This window comes from Pleurodeles waltl, chromosome 10, assembly GCF_031143425.1.
Source record: "Pleurodeles waltl isolate 20211129_DDA chromosome 10, aPleWal1.hap1.20221129, whole genome shotgun sequence".
NCBI lineage: Eukaryota > Metazoa > Chordata > Amphibia > Caudata > Salamandridae > Pleurodeles > Pleurodeles waltl.
The window spans coordinates 914,196,058-914,211,992 of NC_090449.1; the positions used below are offsets into that span (position 1 = coordinate 914,196,058).

General features: G+C 42.3%; 1 protein-coding gene across 8 annotated transcripts in view; it reads right to left on the bottom strand.

The window, feature by feature from the left end:
- LOC138262021 (ATP-dependent translocase ABCB1-like) overlaps window positions 1-15,935 on the bottom strand; it is a 920,359-nt gene that overhangs the window by 602,281 nt on the left and 302,143 nt on the right. For all 8 annotated transcript variants that reach the window (XM_069211673.1, XM_069211677.1, XM_069211676.1 and 5 more), the window contains one exon: window positions 9,028-9,138. In XM_069211673.1, coding sequence (XP_069067774.1) covers window positions 9,028-9,138 — 111 coding nt within the window. The remainder of the gene's footprint in view (window positions 1-9,027; window positions 9,139-15,935) is intronic.

The window sequence follows — 15,935 nt, forward strand, 5'->3', positions numbered from 1 at the left end:
AGGTCCTACGGCATATCAATAATTGGACAGTTTATCACTGCACAGTGATAATCTGTACTTAGCTAGTAAAGCCCTGTGATAATAAACACAGTCATAAAGCAGCATTAATTAACTGTATGCTAGGAACATTCCGAGAGTGCTGGTGAGCAACAGCATTGGCCTTGGCACACTTAAGGGAGCCTAGGCCAATGCTGCTGCACTGTTTCTGTCGGCCTGACTAGCGAAATGGTTGTGATATGATGTATCTGCTAGTCAGCCCAGATGAACCATCATAATATGACTGGGGTGAGGTTGCTGGCTTGACCATCCTACCTATACCAGAAATGAGTCATCTCAAGCATGTAAAAACAACTTTAAAGCTTGTAAACCCTGCTTCTGGAAATCCATTATGTAAACATGGCAAAGAGAGTAAACTAATCATTCTTTGAAGTTGTTCCCAGGGCATGGAAGTGCCTCCCAAAGGATTTAAAAGAATTGTCCTTGTATATAACAAATAAAACAAACTATTTAAAACATCAGCCAACAGCATCAGAATTTTTTATGCTATGGTGGCGCTTTGCTCCACTAGCATAAAAATGTTGACGCTAGAGGACCAAAGTGCAAGGAGGCCCATTGATTTCAATAGGTACATCCTTTTAACAACTGCTTTGAGCAGGTGTTGAAAATGATGCCAAAAATGGTGCAATGAAATCTTGTAGATTTTTGTGGGCCTCCTAATGCCTCAACGCCCCTCTTGCATACATTATGCCTGGCACAGGCATAATGTGGCGCAAGGGGTCGCAAAGTGGTGCAATGCAAGCGTTGCACCACTTTGTAAATATGGCAAGGTGATTTTTGCCTTGCTGAGCCACATTAGCATAAGAATTACACCAAGGTGGCACCAGGAAGCGCTACGGCCTTGTAAATCTGGTCCTATATGCTTTATTGGCACATTCAGAGATATGTAGTCATTCAATCTCTGCATCAATAGCTTAGTGTTGCTTCAAGATAAGATGAAGATCATGTAGATGAGGTATTGTAATTTTTAGTATTATTATGTTGCCTTTCTCATATTGACAAATACAAATCCCATAACTGTAACAAAGGTAGTGTTGCCTTGAATGTCTGGAATGTCAGAATATCAAATATGTGTAAGCTTTCCAAGGTAATGTATTCTGCACAACGTTAGTGCAGATAACTGCATTTAACCAGAAGCACTGTTTATGGTGCACTGGTAATTTGATGAAAGATGTCAAACCATGACTATATGGAATGTATTAAAGATCTATATTTTTACATCCACACCTCCCCATTAGAATATGCTGAACACAGCATTTGTCACATTGTTAGCAATTTCCCGCCAAAACATTGTAATTTATTTCTGTGCCCCTCCCACATCAACGATCCTTGCCAATGTTTGAACCCCAAATGTTTTTTTTCTGGATCTACTGATCATGTGTTTACAAGATATTTGTATTCTCAATGGGTCTGTGGTGCCCACAACACAATACAGAGAGTGCAGTGTATTTAGGAAAGTTGGAAAGCAACTGAAAGCAAAATATTGGCTTAGGACACCTGTCACTGGGCCACATTTATCACCACTGAGCAGTAGGGAAGCATACCATAAGCAAACAATTTTAATATCTACAAATATAAAGGGTTTGATTGCTGCATGCCAGATCTCCATCACCCTGATTTGCTGACTTGGAGAATACACTGAGCATGGCATTTGTCAGAAAGCTAGCCGTTTTTTCAAAGTATCATATTTTCATTAAGGCTCCATGTACAGCTATGTATCTCTACAAAAGCTTGGCCTCACTTTTGTTCTTCTGTGTCTCCTATGTTTGGGGACACTACATATGTTTCAATGTTCAGTGGGTTTGCATGGACCACAATGGATAAACTGGGCACAGTGCATTTGAGAAATTTGGAAAGTAACTCAAAATTAAATACTACTTTAAAGTCCTTTTTCGGTTAAGGAATCATCCCTATACTATATGAAAACATAATCCAATCATATATTGATAACAACTGCACATTCTGAAATTTCTCTCCCTAGATTCCAGATCTCCCTCTTCCTGAATGGTTAATTTCTATATCATGCCTAACAAGATCTTTGTAAGATTTTTAACATTTTAACATTTTGTTTTATTAAATGTGGCAATTCCCTCAAATCTCCCTTGCACAGTATCCTTCAGTACCAAGACTTTAGCCTCATTGGTGTCTCTTTAGAATGGATTGAATGTATGGTGTTTCTATAGGTTGGGGTTGTGCATAGGTGATTAAGAGGGTGCAGTCCATTTGATAAAATTGGAAATCAACTGAAAACCAAATGGGGCATATCAGCCTTGCCCAGACAGGCCATATTGGCCTTGCCCTGACGTCCCCATCAAGGGCTCTTGACTGTATGGATACCAGATATGATCAGATTTTCAGTGGGTTTGAAGAGAGATCCACACACTACACACCAGTGAATAATTATGATTTGGAATCTTTTATAAGGAATGTATGCTTAACTTGGGCCTGTTGTCACCTGTCACCCAGAGAATCCAAACAACCCCAGACACTTCTCAAACATAGAGATCCAGTGAAATCCAGGGTGATGTGCCTGGTATGAATTCCAGCATATTTGATCTACTTGGATGCCCTGCACATGTCGAGGTATGGACAAAACTTCACATTTTCTTAATTTCTGTACAATAATTTAAAACTTCAGGAACAGGGCCAAAGTACCACCACCACAGTTCCACATTTCTCCTGATAAAAAGTTAACCCCCGCTGTTAAGTAGCTCTTTTGAGCAGGTCGCAAAAAACTCTGAACTGACTGTATAAAGACCACATAGGCAATACACAGAATCACAATGCCAAAGATTTGGACTATTCCTGTCTGCTGGTATCAGACATGAGTTACTGTTTGAATCCGTAGAAGGGCAAGCTCCAAAAATTATGGGATTTTTGCTATTATCCACATATTCAAGAACTTTCTGTGACAGAAATGTGAGAGAATTCATTTTCTAACCAAAGTTTCATGTTAGCAAAGCATTCTGGGTAAGACAGGGTGGTGCGTCTATGCAAGCCACACTGCCAAGGCCTCCCTAGGTGCATAGTTTTCTAAAATGCCTGGGGTTGGTAAGCCCAGACAACACATCTATGCACATTCCTAAATCAACCAAATTCCTAGCTTCAATCTTGTGCTTTCATAGTTGTTTTGTTCAGCGTTCCCTGCCCTGGTGATAGACCAACTGAAACTGGTGGTGGAGTATTTTATTAGCAAGAAGTGTAGGAAAGCAGAAATTTGGAATTTGTCATTTGAAATCAATTTTTGAATGTAGTTAGTGTGTAGTTAGTCAATGTCCACATGAACATCTTTTTCTAAAAACTTTCTCAGAATTATCTGCAATGTATAATCAATTTGGACCTCTGTGTTTCATAAGGCATTAGCCTGATTCCCCAGTCCACTCCTTTTAACAGTGTCACAAGCCATCTAGATGGGGAAGAAGGTGCCTTTAAATGTTATCATTTTCCCAGACTTACACTCGAGGATGGATGTTAGACCTGACAGCCTTAGGGCCGTCAACCCCTAAATTTTTGCCTGCCTCCTTCCACTTTTCTGATGCTGTTTTTGCTAGTTTTAGGACTCTGCACACTTCACCACAGCTAACCTGTGCTAAAGTGCATATGCTCTCTCACTTGAACATGGTAACATTGGTTCATCCCCAATTGGCATATTTGATTTACTTATAAGTCCCTAGAAAAGTGCACTACATGTGCCTAGGGTCTGTACATTAAATGCTACTAGTGGGCCTGCAGCAATGATTGTGCCACCCACATCAGTAGCCTCTTAACCATGTCTCAGGCCTGTGTGTGCAGGTTCACTGCCACTTCAACTTGCCATTTTAAAGTACTGGCAAGCCTTAAGCTCCCCTTTTTCTACGTATAAGTCACCCCTAAGGTAGGCCCTAAGTAAGCCATAGGACAGGGTGATATGTAGGTAAAAGGCAGGACATGTACATATGTGTTTTATATGTCCTAGTAGTAGAAAACTCCTAAATTCATTTTTCACTACTGTGAGGCCTGCTCCTTTCACAGCCTAGCATTAGGACTGCCCTCATTTACTTTTTGGGTGGTAGATTCTTATCTGTAAGGAATAAACGGGTCATATTTAGTATGGCCAAAATGGTAATAGAAAATATTGCTTATTGGTAAGGTTGGATTTTATATTACTATTTTTGAAATGACACTTTTAGAAAGTGAGCATTTTTCTGCACATAAAACCATCTGTACCTTACAGCCTGTCTCCAATCAATGTTGGTCTGTGCTTTTTGACAGCTCCCTTGTGAATTTCTCCCAGACAACCACAAACACAAGAGACTCAGTCACATCTGCATTCATCTGCATAATGAATGTGTCTTCCTGGCCTGGAAGGGTGGATGGCCCTACACTTACATTTCAAAGGCCAGTGGCCTGCCCTCACACAAAGGGTCTGATAACCCTGCACTGGGACCCTGGCATACAGGACTGGGCTTGAAAGGGGAACGTGTGCACTTCAAAACCACTCATTGAAGTCTCCCACATTTCAAAGGCATTTTGGGTATATAAACTGGGTCTCTGACCCCACCAACTCAGCCACTTCTGGACCTACATCTGCACCCTGTCAGAGGAGCTGCCTGGCTGCCAAAGGACTCATCTGGACTGCTTTGCTGAGAAGGATTTCTGTCTTGCTGTTGCCTGCTGCCCTGCTGGTGTCTTACTTTGCTGGAAGGACTCTGCCTCCAAGGGCTTGGATTGAGCTTGCCTCCTGTTTTTGAAGTCTCAGAGCTAACAAAGCTTTCACCTTTGCAAAAGATTCCTTGTGCGTCAAAAAATCGATGCAATACCTGCTGAAATCCACGTGTCAATTCTGTCACAGTCTGTTGAAAGACTAGTGTCAGAAAACCAAGGCACTAACCTGGTGCTGCCTGGACTATTGACTCCAATATGAACTGGATACACAGCAACAGAGGACAATCCGAGAGTGTAAGGACTCATTTATAGGGTAAAGAGCAGTGGGATGCAATAGAAAGAGTGTAGTCTGGGATTGATTTTTGAGCCCACCTCTGGGAATCAGTGGTCTTCTGTAATCTTTTAGTCACTTACCTCAGTCAATGGTGGGGTCCTGTCACCTTCATTTAACTTTCAGGGATTTTTTTAAACTATAAGACAGATTCTTTATACTGGATTACACTATTTACTCCTTTAACACCTGTTGCCCTCCTTTTATGAAACTCTGTTTTGTGTTTCAAAATTGTATGTTTCCTTAATTCTTACCCGCACGGTGGTGCACATAGTCTTTTCAGTGTCACACAACTGCTTTCTTAAAGAAATCGAAGACCAACTCTTTGGATTTAACACAACTGTGTTAATCAATGTCACCTTATTTTATTAGCTTTTCCTTGTGCCAAGCTTGGCAATGAATATTTCTCAGTAACGTTTTTGGCATCAAAAACTAAGACAAACATTAACCTTTTTTCACTTTATTCAGACTCTAAAGAAGACCTTTGTACTCTTTGGGCCGATCACTAAACAGTTTTGACTGGCGCCATTTGTTGTACTTGGTGGTTAAGTAAGGCAGTGTTTCGTGAAAGCGCTTTTCAACACCTTGGGGGTCATTACAACCCTGGCGGATGGCGGAGAACTGGCGGTAAGACCACCAACAGGCTGGCGGTCTTACCTAGGTGAATTATGACCATGGCGGTTACTGAAAGGGGTCTCCCCCACCCTGACTCCCTCCCCTACACCCCCAAACACCCCTGCCACCCCCCAAAGGTGGCAGGGCCCCCCTCCCCACCCCGACCCCCAACATAACATTACTGACACACCTGACACGCATGAAGGCACCACCAACACACACACGCACACACCCGACATACATGCCCACAGCCACACACACTGTCAGGCATGCACACCCACATTCAAACATACACGCTCACATCCATACAGACATACCCACAGCCATACACGCACTCATTCCCATACACACAACACCCCCGCAAGCATACACGCACTCACACACCCCCACTACATGCACACACGCACACCCCCATGCACGCACACAACACACAACACCCCCCCACCCCCCTCCCCTAACGGACGATCGACTCACCTGTTCCGTCGATCCTCCAGGAGGGGACAGGAGCCATGGGGGCAGCTCCGCCAACACCGCCACGCCAACAGAACACCGCCACAGCGAATCTCTGGATGTGATTCGCAAGGCGGTGTTCTGTTGGCGTGGAGGTGGAGCAACCTCCACTTCCCCGCCGCCCCTAAGTATGGCTTTTGGCGGCTCTCCATCGGAATAACGATGGAGAGCAGTCAACAGTCATAATACGACGAGCGGCAAACCACCTGCACAGGCGGTCTTCCGCACGTCGGTCCCTCGGCGGTCTTGCAAAAAGACCGCCGAGGTCGTAATGACCCCCCCATATTATGAAACCACGATTCTGGAGGTGCTACTGTTTAACAACAATGTGGCACATATTTGTGTGTGAAAGTTTGTTGTGCTGGTGATGTTTTCTGTTTCCTACTCTGCTGCTGTGTTTTGCAATGCATTATTACATGGTAATAGTACATTGTACTATGGTTGCTGTGTTGTGCTCTGTTTTCAGTGTTTTGCGCTGCTCAATCTCTTCGACTGTTTATGAAACTGGTCCACCGAAACTTGTGTCAGAAATCTATCTTAACCTAGCACATTCAGTGCTCAATTTATGTTATATAGCCTTGGTAAGTTGCGCTTAGGAACAGGCGTCGCACCTTACCATGTGTTTTATTTTGTCTGTGCATTACTGTAAAGAACAGTAGCTGCTTTTCGTTTGTCACCTTTAGTTTTGTTTGCGTATGTTAATGATGCTTCTCTGAAGTTTCCCCAAAATGCAGATTGAAACTAAAATGGTGTAACAGGTTAAGTTATCAAAAGAGAGCAACGACGTTGTCCATTACCTGAAGTCCTCGACACCAAGCAAAGCTTCCAGAAATGAGTGCAGCTTAAATACCTAGCCACGTCTAAGATGGTTGTTACTCTCGTGAAAGGTTAAAGTCTCATGAGAATCTCTTGTATTTAGGGAGCAACAAGCCACGTTGATTCTTGCATCATGAGCACCACGCTCTAGATTGATTGTAGAAGTGATAAGCGCTATGTTTTACATTAATTCACACATGGTGCAACATTTGAAAATCTCTATTCAGTTGTATCTTTTAGGCTTTTCAAAGCAATACTTGACTTTCAACTGGCAAAAACAGGCGAGAGCTAAGGTGCAAGTACAAAGACCTCCCGAAGGCCTTGATAGAGCCTCACAAATAGATCCTCCATGAGCGAAAATAAGCCAGGGAACTACACATGTTCCATTAGTCTGGCCTAGTCTAGGCCATTCTTTGGTGCCATTGATATGTCAGTTGAAGTGTTCTGTCCATGAGGTAGACGAAGACGATGTAATCCTCCTTGAGCGCCAATAAGTCTTCAGATATGTTTATTTCACAACTTCAAAAGCACAAACTGTCATTTTCTAGTAGAGTGATTATATTTGTGCCCTTCTAGAAAGTTCTTTGCCAGCTATAAATACTAATACAGTTGCATTTATTAGATATTCTAGTGTCATGGCTTTGGGACATGCACATGAGGTGACTTGATGTGCTAGTTTTTTCACTTGATGAACCTGCGTTCTGACACAATTACTGTGCAGGAGTGTCTTGACTGGTAATACGCAGACTGGTTTTATTATCAGATGCCTTGAATATTAAAATTGGAAACTTGCAGCTGCAGTGCACTGCTTTATATTCTTTGTTCGCAGACTTTGTGCAATTCTTTGAAATAGGGTATCAGTGGATTCTGTCACCCCTATGAAGTGCTATCCACAATTCTGACACTGTCACATTAAAACTATTGCTCAGCTCCTGCAGTGCTGAGTAGTCTGAGGAAGTTGAACACTGATGTTATTTTCTGCAGGGGTTCTCCTGACTCAACAGCTGAAAACACCCCAAAGCTCAGCCTCTTGATAATCTCACAATCACATTGGTGTAAAATGGCACCTTAAATTGGCTGGTTTCAATGATCGGGAGTTGGTGGAATCCTGCATTGTGGCCCAATTACGAAAACTACCAGTGGATAATGATGGTAGGGGTAAAATGTTGCTTTTAGATGGTCTTTTTGGGAAAGTTGTTTGTCAGAACAAATCCTCAGCTCACCTATTGCTTCGGTTTGTTGGTGACCACCAAGATCAGCATGCCACCAGATTTAAGCTGGCTACCCCACATTTAAAACAAAATATGGAAGGCTCATTTGCAAACATATGGTGTATGCTGGTTAAACCAGATTCATTTGGTGAATGGAGCCAAGGGGAAGTTATGTGTTTTTTTTCGATTTGCTCTAGCCTCTGCAAGAGGATTGAATATGTTTTTCATTCATTTTGCCATTGATGCCTTTGTTTGCATTATGTATTTGATCCGGCTTCTTCCGTTTCTTTCTGAAAACAAGCTAGGTGCCAGGCAACATATGGAGGTCTGCTTGAGACATCACGTCTCATATTTATTGTAACCATGTCTCAACTATGCACCTTCAAACGGATACATTGCTAATGGACTGGATGAGTACTGCTCAGAGTCTTCACCCTTACGTTTCCCACGTTCACTACAATCCCTGTAAGTAATTGCTTAATATTACAGGACAACTTATAGGTTTCTTCATCAGACAGTCTCGTCATTCAAAGAAAATCATATACTTCAAGACATGGTGATGTAGATCTGTGGGGAATGATTCATCTCTAAACGTATTGCATTATGATCTTAGAAAATTCTCCCTTTTTACACATAACCAGTAAACCAAGTGTGCCCTTTTGTTTCTGGCTGAAACCACAGGCATACAAGTGCTATAAGCGCCCTTTCAAGATTATCGAATGTGATGTGATATTTCACTTTTTTAATATGGTCATTGAGAGCTAAGTATGGCCTTTTTATTGTTTTAGGAAAAATGTTTGTTTATTTCTGAAGGGCACAACATTGTAATGTAGTATAACTTACATGAACATCAGGTCTTGTTGGGTAAGAGAAGTAAATGTTTTTAAATTCAATCCTTCCTGTGAACTTATCTGGTTTGTGCCCATCTGTAGAGCTGCTATCAATATCACGTTTCTTAAAAAAAACAAAAACAAAAGCGAGGTTAAGATGGCATTATTATTGCACTGGATATTTATGGATTCATCAGGGAGTACAATGTATGACAATCGAACGTTTTTTTAACCAATTTATACATTTCTAATGAGAATTATGTAACTCAAGAAAGAGCATGCAGACTGAACATGTTCAATACGTAGATCCAAATTAGGAGGCAAGTGCTTTTTATCAATTCTTATGCAAACACACATTTGCACAGGGATAAGGATTACAAGCGATGCAGAGTTTACACAAGCCTAGGATAAATTTCAGAAAGGCAAACCTGCTGCATTTTGTTGACAGAGAAAGGTGTCATACAGGATGTATGCAGATTCCTAGACAGAAGGCATCAAAATCACGTTGTGCCACACCTTTTTGGTAAAACTCAGAGTAAGCACAATGTTTGCATAATATAGCTACGAAATGCCTTCAATCACAGCCTTCTGGAAAAGATAAATTATTGTATTATAAAAAAACTAGGATCGAGAGGACAGAAATGTGCAAAGAGGATTTTACTGTTCACATTCTTAACTTCAAACATATTTTGTGTTTTCAAAATTGCCTAGGAACAAACAAAGGGGCATATTTACAAGCCTTGCGAGCCATTGGAGCATCACTTTTCATGACACTTCAGCAGTGCTGTGCACTCCGCCGTATTTACAAGGGGGCGTTAAGCCACTTTTTGTGGCCTAATGCCATCGTGTAAATATGGCCCCTTTGCGCAGAAGGAGCGTGCAGTGGGTGTTGCTGTGGGGGTTCAACAGCAACACCCATTGCTTTTTGACGCCGCCCCAGATTTATGAGATTTTGTAAATCTGAGGCACCGCCAAAAACTAATGCCACCCCAGGGGTGGCGTAAGCATGGCAAAATGAGGAGAAATCCTTTCATTCTCCTTGTTTGTTGCTCTTTCTATGTGTGCTGCATTCTGCAGCACGCATAGAAAAAGCAAATCGCCAATGCATATTGTTTTTGTGCAGGAAGGTATCCCTTCCTGCACAAAAACAATTTTCCCTGCAATGCAGACATCCTTGCATCATGGCACAAGGATGGATAGGGTGGCGTTCAGCAGCAAATTTAGTGCCAACGCAGGGGGAAACACAGGGGTGTGCCATATTCTTGTTAATACAGCACATGCCTGTGTTTCTAAAGTGATGCAGTGGGGTGCTACCAATCTTGCACCAATTTATTGCAAATCTGTCCCATAGGGGCTCATTTACGAGGCCCTAGCAGCACCAAAGCGTCATTGTTTTTTGAAGCTCTTGTGGTGTTGTGTGCTAGCCTATATTTACAAGGCCATGCAAAGCTACCTTTCGTGGCTTTTCATAGCCTTGTATATATATGGACCCCTTTCATGCAAAACACTGCGTGAAAGGGGCATTCAAAGGGTGTTGTTTGGGGTGTTCCCACACAACACCCATGGAACCCGAAGGAATCTGATACATTCCTGGCTTTTCAAATCTGAGAATGTGTCAGATTCCTACGCCACCTCAGGGGAGGTGTTAGAATGACGCAAGGAGGAGACATATCTTTATTTATCCCCGTTTCTTCCTCTTTCTATGTGGGCTGCATTGTGCAGCACACATGGGGGCAAATTCACAAGAAACAGTGCAGAGGCACCAGTTTTCTTGTGTTGCCCCTGCCCCACCTAATGACACCCTGGGTGTGCCATATTTACAATACAGTGCATTATGACTATTTATCGTTAGGCCAATAGCGTCAAAATTTTTGATGCTATTGTGGTGCTTTGCTGCACTAGCATCGACATTTTTCAAGCTAGTGCAGCAAAGTTCAAGGAGGCCCAAAGGTTTCCATTGGTGCATCATTTTAATGTTAGCTTTGACCAGGCGTTAAAAAGGACACCAAAAATGGCGTAGTGAAATCTTATAGATTTCACTGCACCATTTTTGCGGGCCTACTACTGCCAAAACGCCCCCTTGCATAGGCGTAATGTGGCACAATGGGGTGCAAAGTGGCGCACTGCAAGCATTGGCCACTTTGTAAATATGTCATGGCAAAAAAGCCTTCCTAACGCCACATTAGCTTAAAAAACAATTACACTAATGTGAAGCAGGAAGGTGCTAGGGGCTTTTAAATATGCCCCATAGAAAGAGGAAAACAGCTCGTGTGGTTGTTTTTGTGTAGAAAGGTGTCCCTTAATGGCACAAAAACAATAATCCCCACAAAAGAGGCACCCTTGCACCATTGTGCAAGGTTGACTGCTTTAGTGCTAAGCTACAATTAGTGCGCTCGTGCAAGGGGAGAGGACATAAATGCACTGTATCTTGTAGATACAATGCATTTCTGCCCTTTCCCGGTGATGCAAGGCGGTGCAGCAAGTTACTTGCTGCACCGCCCTGTGCCACGGGCCTTGTAAATGAGGTTCTTTAATGTAATTAATCTTTTACCAAGTTTTACGCATCTCAACTTTACTTATTTTATCTAATGTTGGGATCAAAGACAAAGATGACTTTGTACACATTCTAACTGGTTACTTCCCGGTTTAAAGCGTTTTTATTTACCAGACACATTCCATTAAGCATTGAAATAAATTATTGGATAAATATACGGGCAAAGTGACTGAGGTACTATTGATCCATGAAGGTAATGACATGACGCTGAAACGCTTGTTACTGATCAGTTCTGTTCATGTTTGCACAAATTGGAATGTAAAGCATTTGAGCACATAATGCTATTTAGGGATGCTTTTAAGTCAGCATATTGTGCAAAAAATATCACCTGGCCTTAATTTTGTGTCCTACATTTTGTTTACCAAATGATCATTCCACTGAGTGGAGGTTTTCTGTTGTTGTCCAGTCGGGTGACATTTTTAAACGATATTGGAGAGATGAAAAGTATGTCAGATGATGTTCTGACAAGAATATTCGGGCGGGGCTTGCGGATCTCTTTAGAGTAAAATTTGCATTTTCAAATTCCAGCCCTTGTTAAAGGAACTGGAAAATTATTTATTTTGGGGGTTGCGCCCCTGCGGTTATTTTATCCATGCGCTCTTTACAATTATTTTAACTTCCTTAGCTATCCTTACAGATAAGTAATAAACATGCTTCAAGATAGCAAATGAAATGCATAAAATATAAGCCACCTCTAACATAACAGGACAGGATTGTTGTCTTTGTATCCTTGGTTGATTTTCTTAACTATTTCAAGAAAGGAGGCATTTGCAGAAGTCTACAGTTTCAGCCAGGTAATGTGATAATGTCGATTCAAAAATGGTACAAATATCTATGAAATTAATTTACTTTAACGCCATCTAAGGCCGTCTATCAGATTCTTTGTGTAAAGTGACAGTAAACCGGGCACTGCTTCCTAAAATCGAAAATATGTAATCTCAATTCTAAAAAGGAATGTTTTGCTTAACCAGTTCCATAATGCGGTAAATGAATATACCCCCACCATGAATGGAATAAAAGATGTTCAGAATGAACATTCAGGGTTGCATGTCAATACAACAACTGTCAGGGTTAAAATACAAGGTATTATTGTTCAGCAAATGTACTTAAGATAAATGAAACAGAATGTAAAATGTCGGGTGTGCTGTGTTATTCCAAACGCGTATGAGCAAGCATAAAGAAAACGTTCAAGTTGAACTGGTTTGAGAGATTCTGCATTATAATGGAATTAAAATATATACTGGAAATTATATTGTAAAATAGCATCACCGTATTAAATTAACTTTCTGGTGCCAGAATATAGCAAGCATATTGTTCTCTGCCCCTGAATATGACATTAAACATTAGCAATCACTGGGCTACTCTATTGAAGTGAAGGTTCAAGAGTACCGACTAGTGAAGTAAGACTGATTACAATTTAGTCCCAAGTGGAAAATTCCATTTTGTGCGCATAGAACTGCACCTTCTGAATGTGTATCAATCAATGCTAGAAACTGGGTTTCTGATTGGCAGAGGTATGCACCCTATTTAAGCAGGAACCACAACCCTAGTCAGGGTAAGACAGTTGCACACCATAAATTAACCTGTGCTCACCCTCTGGTAGCTTGGCACAGAGCAGGCAGACTTAACTTAAGAGCTCTCTGGTCACATTAGACCGGGGTGAATCAAAAGCTCAGGCTGACCACAATTGAGCATGGGCTCACTACAGGGACCAACCTTGTTCGGCTTAAAAATACCTTGTATGAAGGGCTGTGTTTACATTGAAGATCCAATATGAGGAGCAGAGAAGACTATGCAAAGGTGATGCATCGGTTCCAATCCATGCAGTCAGGGGTGCAACATTGAGCTGCGCAGTCGCTGATGTAGTGTCCTCAAGGTGTGGTGTAGAACCTTTTGCAATGAAGGTGATGAGTCAGTGTTGAGCCAAGAAGCCACAATGCGAAGTCGATGCATCAGAACAGAGGGCGATGCTCTGATTCCGAATCAAGCAGTTGGTGCTGCAATGCATTTGTCCTCAGTGGCAGCAACAATGCTTTGAGGTAAAGGGGAGATTTAGCAGTTCTGATCAGCGCAGTGATGACGATGTGTGATTTCTATATACAACAGCTGCAGAACCAATTTTCAATGGCCAAGGACTGGATTGGCACCACTTGGCAGGGTAGAACTCACAGTTTGCAGTGACCAGCAAATGTAGCACAGAGGAGCAAAGTATTTTATGTCTCTGAGACTCAGAACAGAAGGCAAGCCAGCAAGCCCTTGGAGTCACTTTTGATCTGGGGAACAGATGCAGGTCCAGTCCTTCTCACTCCCGAGCAAGGAGGGCAGCAGGACATGAACAGCTAAGCAGTAGTCGAGTAAAGTTTATCAGAGTTCCAACAGAGTGACAGTCCTTTTAGCAGCATAGCTGTCCTACATCCTGACACAATGTCCTCAGGTCCAAAAGTGTAATGATTGGGTAGGTTCACAAGTCTAGTTTGCATACCCTGTGGTGCCTTTGAAATGGGGAAGCCTTCATAGAGATGCTTTAAAAGTGCACAAAGTCCCTGCCCTTCCTGTCCTGGCTCCAGACACACTACAGGGGGTTATGCAGCCCTTTATGAGGGGTCAAGAGCCAGCCCATTCACTTATGTCAGCTCCTCCCTCCCATCCTACCCAGGATGGACCATCAACATGCAGATGGCCACTCAGTCACACCTAAACTCCCTTTGTGTCTGGCTATCTGGAGGGAATGCACAAGAGCCTGGCTGTCACCAACCCAGATGTGTATTCAAAGACAGGCAGAAGGCACTAGATAATTTAAAGTAAGAAAATGCCAACTTTCCAAAAGTAGCATTTTAAGAATTACAATTTAAAATCCGACTTCACCATGACTTGGGAATTTAAATTGTGATTCCAGAGCCATAAAACCTGGGGGTCCCATCTCTTTCCAATTGGAATTTACACATATAAAATATAATAAGACAATCCCAATGTCAACCTATGGGAAAGACAGGCCTTGCAGCAGTCAAAAATGAATTTAAGAGTTTGACACAACCTGGACATGAAAAACTTGAAAGTAAATATCCAACATTTTAAATACACTGCCCCTTGCCCTTGGGTCTGTCCAGGGCCTACTTTAGGTGTGACATATATGTGTTAAAAAAGAAGATTTGGGTCTGGCAAGAGTGTTAACCTGCCAGGTAAACATGGCAGTTTTAAATTGCACACTCAGGCTCTGTAATGGCAGGCCTGAGACATGTTTAAAGGGCTACTGAAGTGGGTGGCACAATCAATTCCAATTGTGGATGAGCCAATGTTAACATGTTTTAGGGAAAGAGAACATGCACTTTAGTATTGACCAGCAGTGCTAAAGTGGCCACTTTAGCACTGCTGGTCAATACTAAAGTGCATGTTCTCTTTCCCTAAAACATGTTAACATTGGGCTGGATTTGCACCTGTAGGAGGCAAGCTCATTCCGGAGCTACAGTGGGCAAATGTCAGGTGGCGGGAACCCGTGGGACCGGCCACAGCTCCATGCCCAACCACCGGTCGCTTGCCAGATCTGACCCTATGGTCAAAGAAGAAAAAGCCCACTGTGAATTCCTTAGTGTGGGCTAGCAAACATTGTGTCAAGTGACAAGGTCAGGGCCAGCTTGCCTTGTCGCGTTGGCTCTCATTATCCTAAATGAGACTCCTGGATTTCTCGGTGTCAGATTCGTTCCTGGTGTGGGGGACTAAGTCTGACCCACTAAGAAGGACACCTGTCACCTTCAATCTGGTTTTGCTCCGGCTAACTAGCAGTGCCTCATCTCTCCCAAGGGGAAGGGATAATTTGGCAGCCAAGCGCATGACATCTTAGAACTTCTCAGGAAAGTTGTGGTCGCTCAGGTCCCAACCAGCTCTCTCATTTACAGTATGATCTTATATACAAATGACAGAAACAGTTTACGTTTTATAGATTGATTTAATAAAACGACTGCATTCTAGATAATAAGGCGTGAGCCGCAATAACCAGAACCATACAACACAGTAGGATTAATATAGTAACCAAGGGAGTGAAACATAGGAATAACACTATCATAGTGTTAACAAACTACGTTCCCTCTAGTTTTGTTCTATTTCGAGCACAGCATGTTAAGCTCTAAACTTGTCTTTCAGATTCCCTGGGAAGTCATCAACCCTCATACCTGAGCAAAGGCCTGTGATCTGGATCAGCATTTGCAACAGGGCAATCAGTGTATAGTTGTGGTTCCCTGGTCGGAATCTCCCTCTCGTTTTGTTTTAGGACAAGGAAGTGATTTAATAACTAACATGTCGATGTGGTAATAAAACGTCCTACACAGAAGTGTGTATCGTCTACAACCCAAAGACTAAACTCCTACCACGTC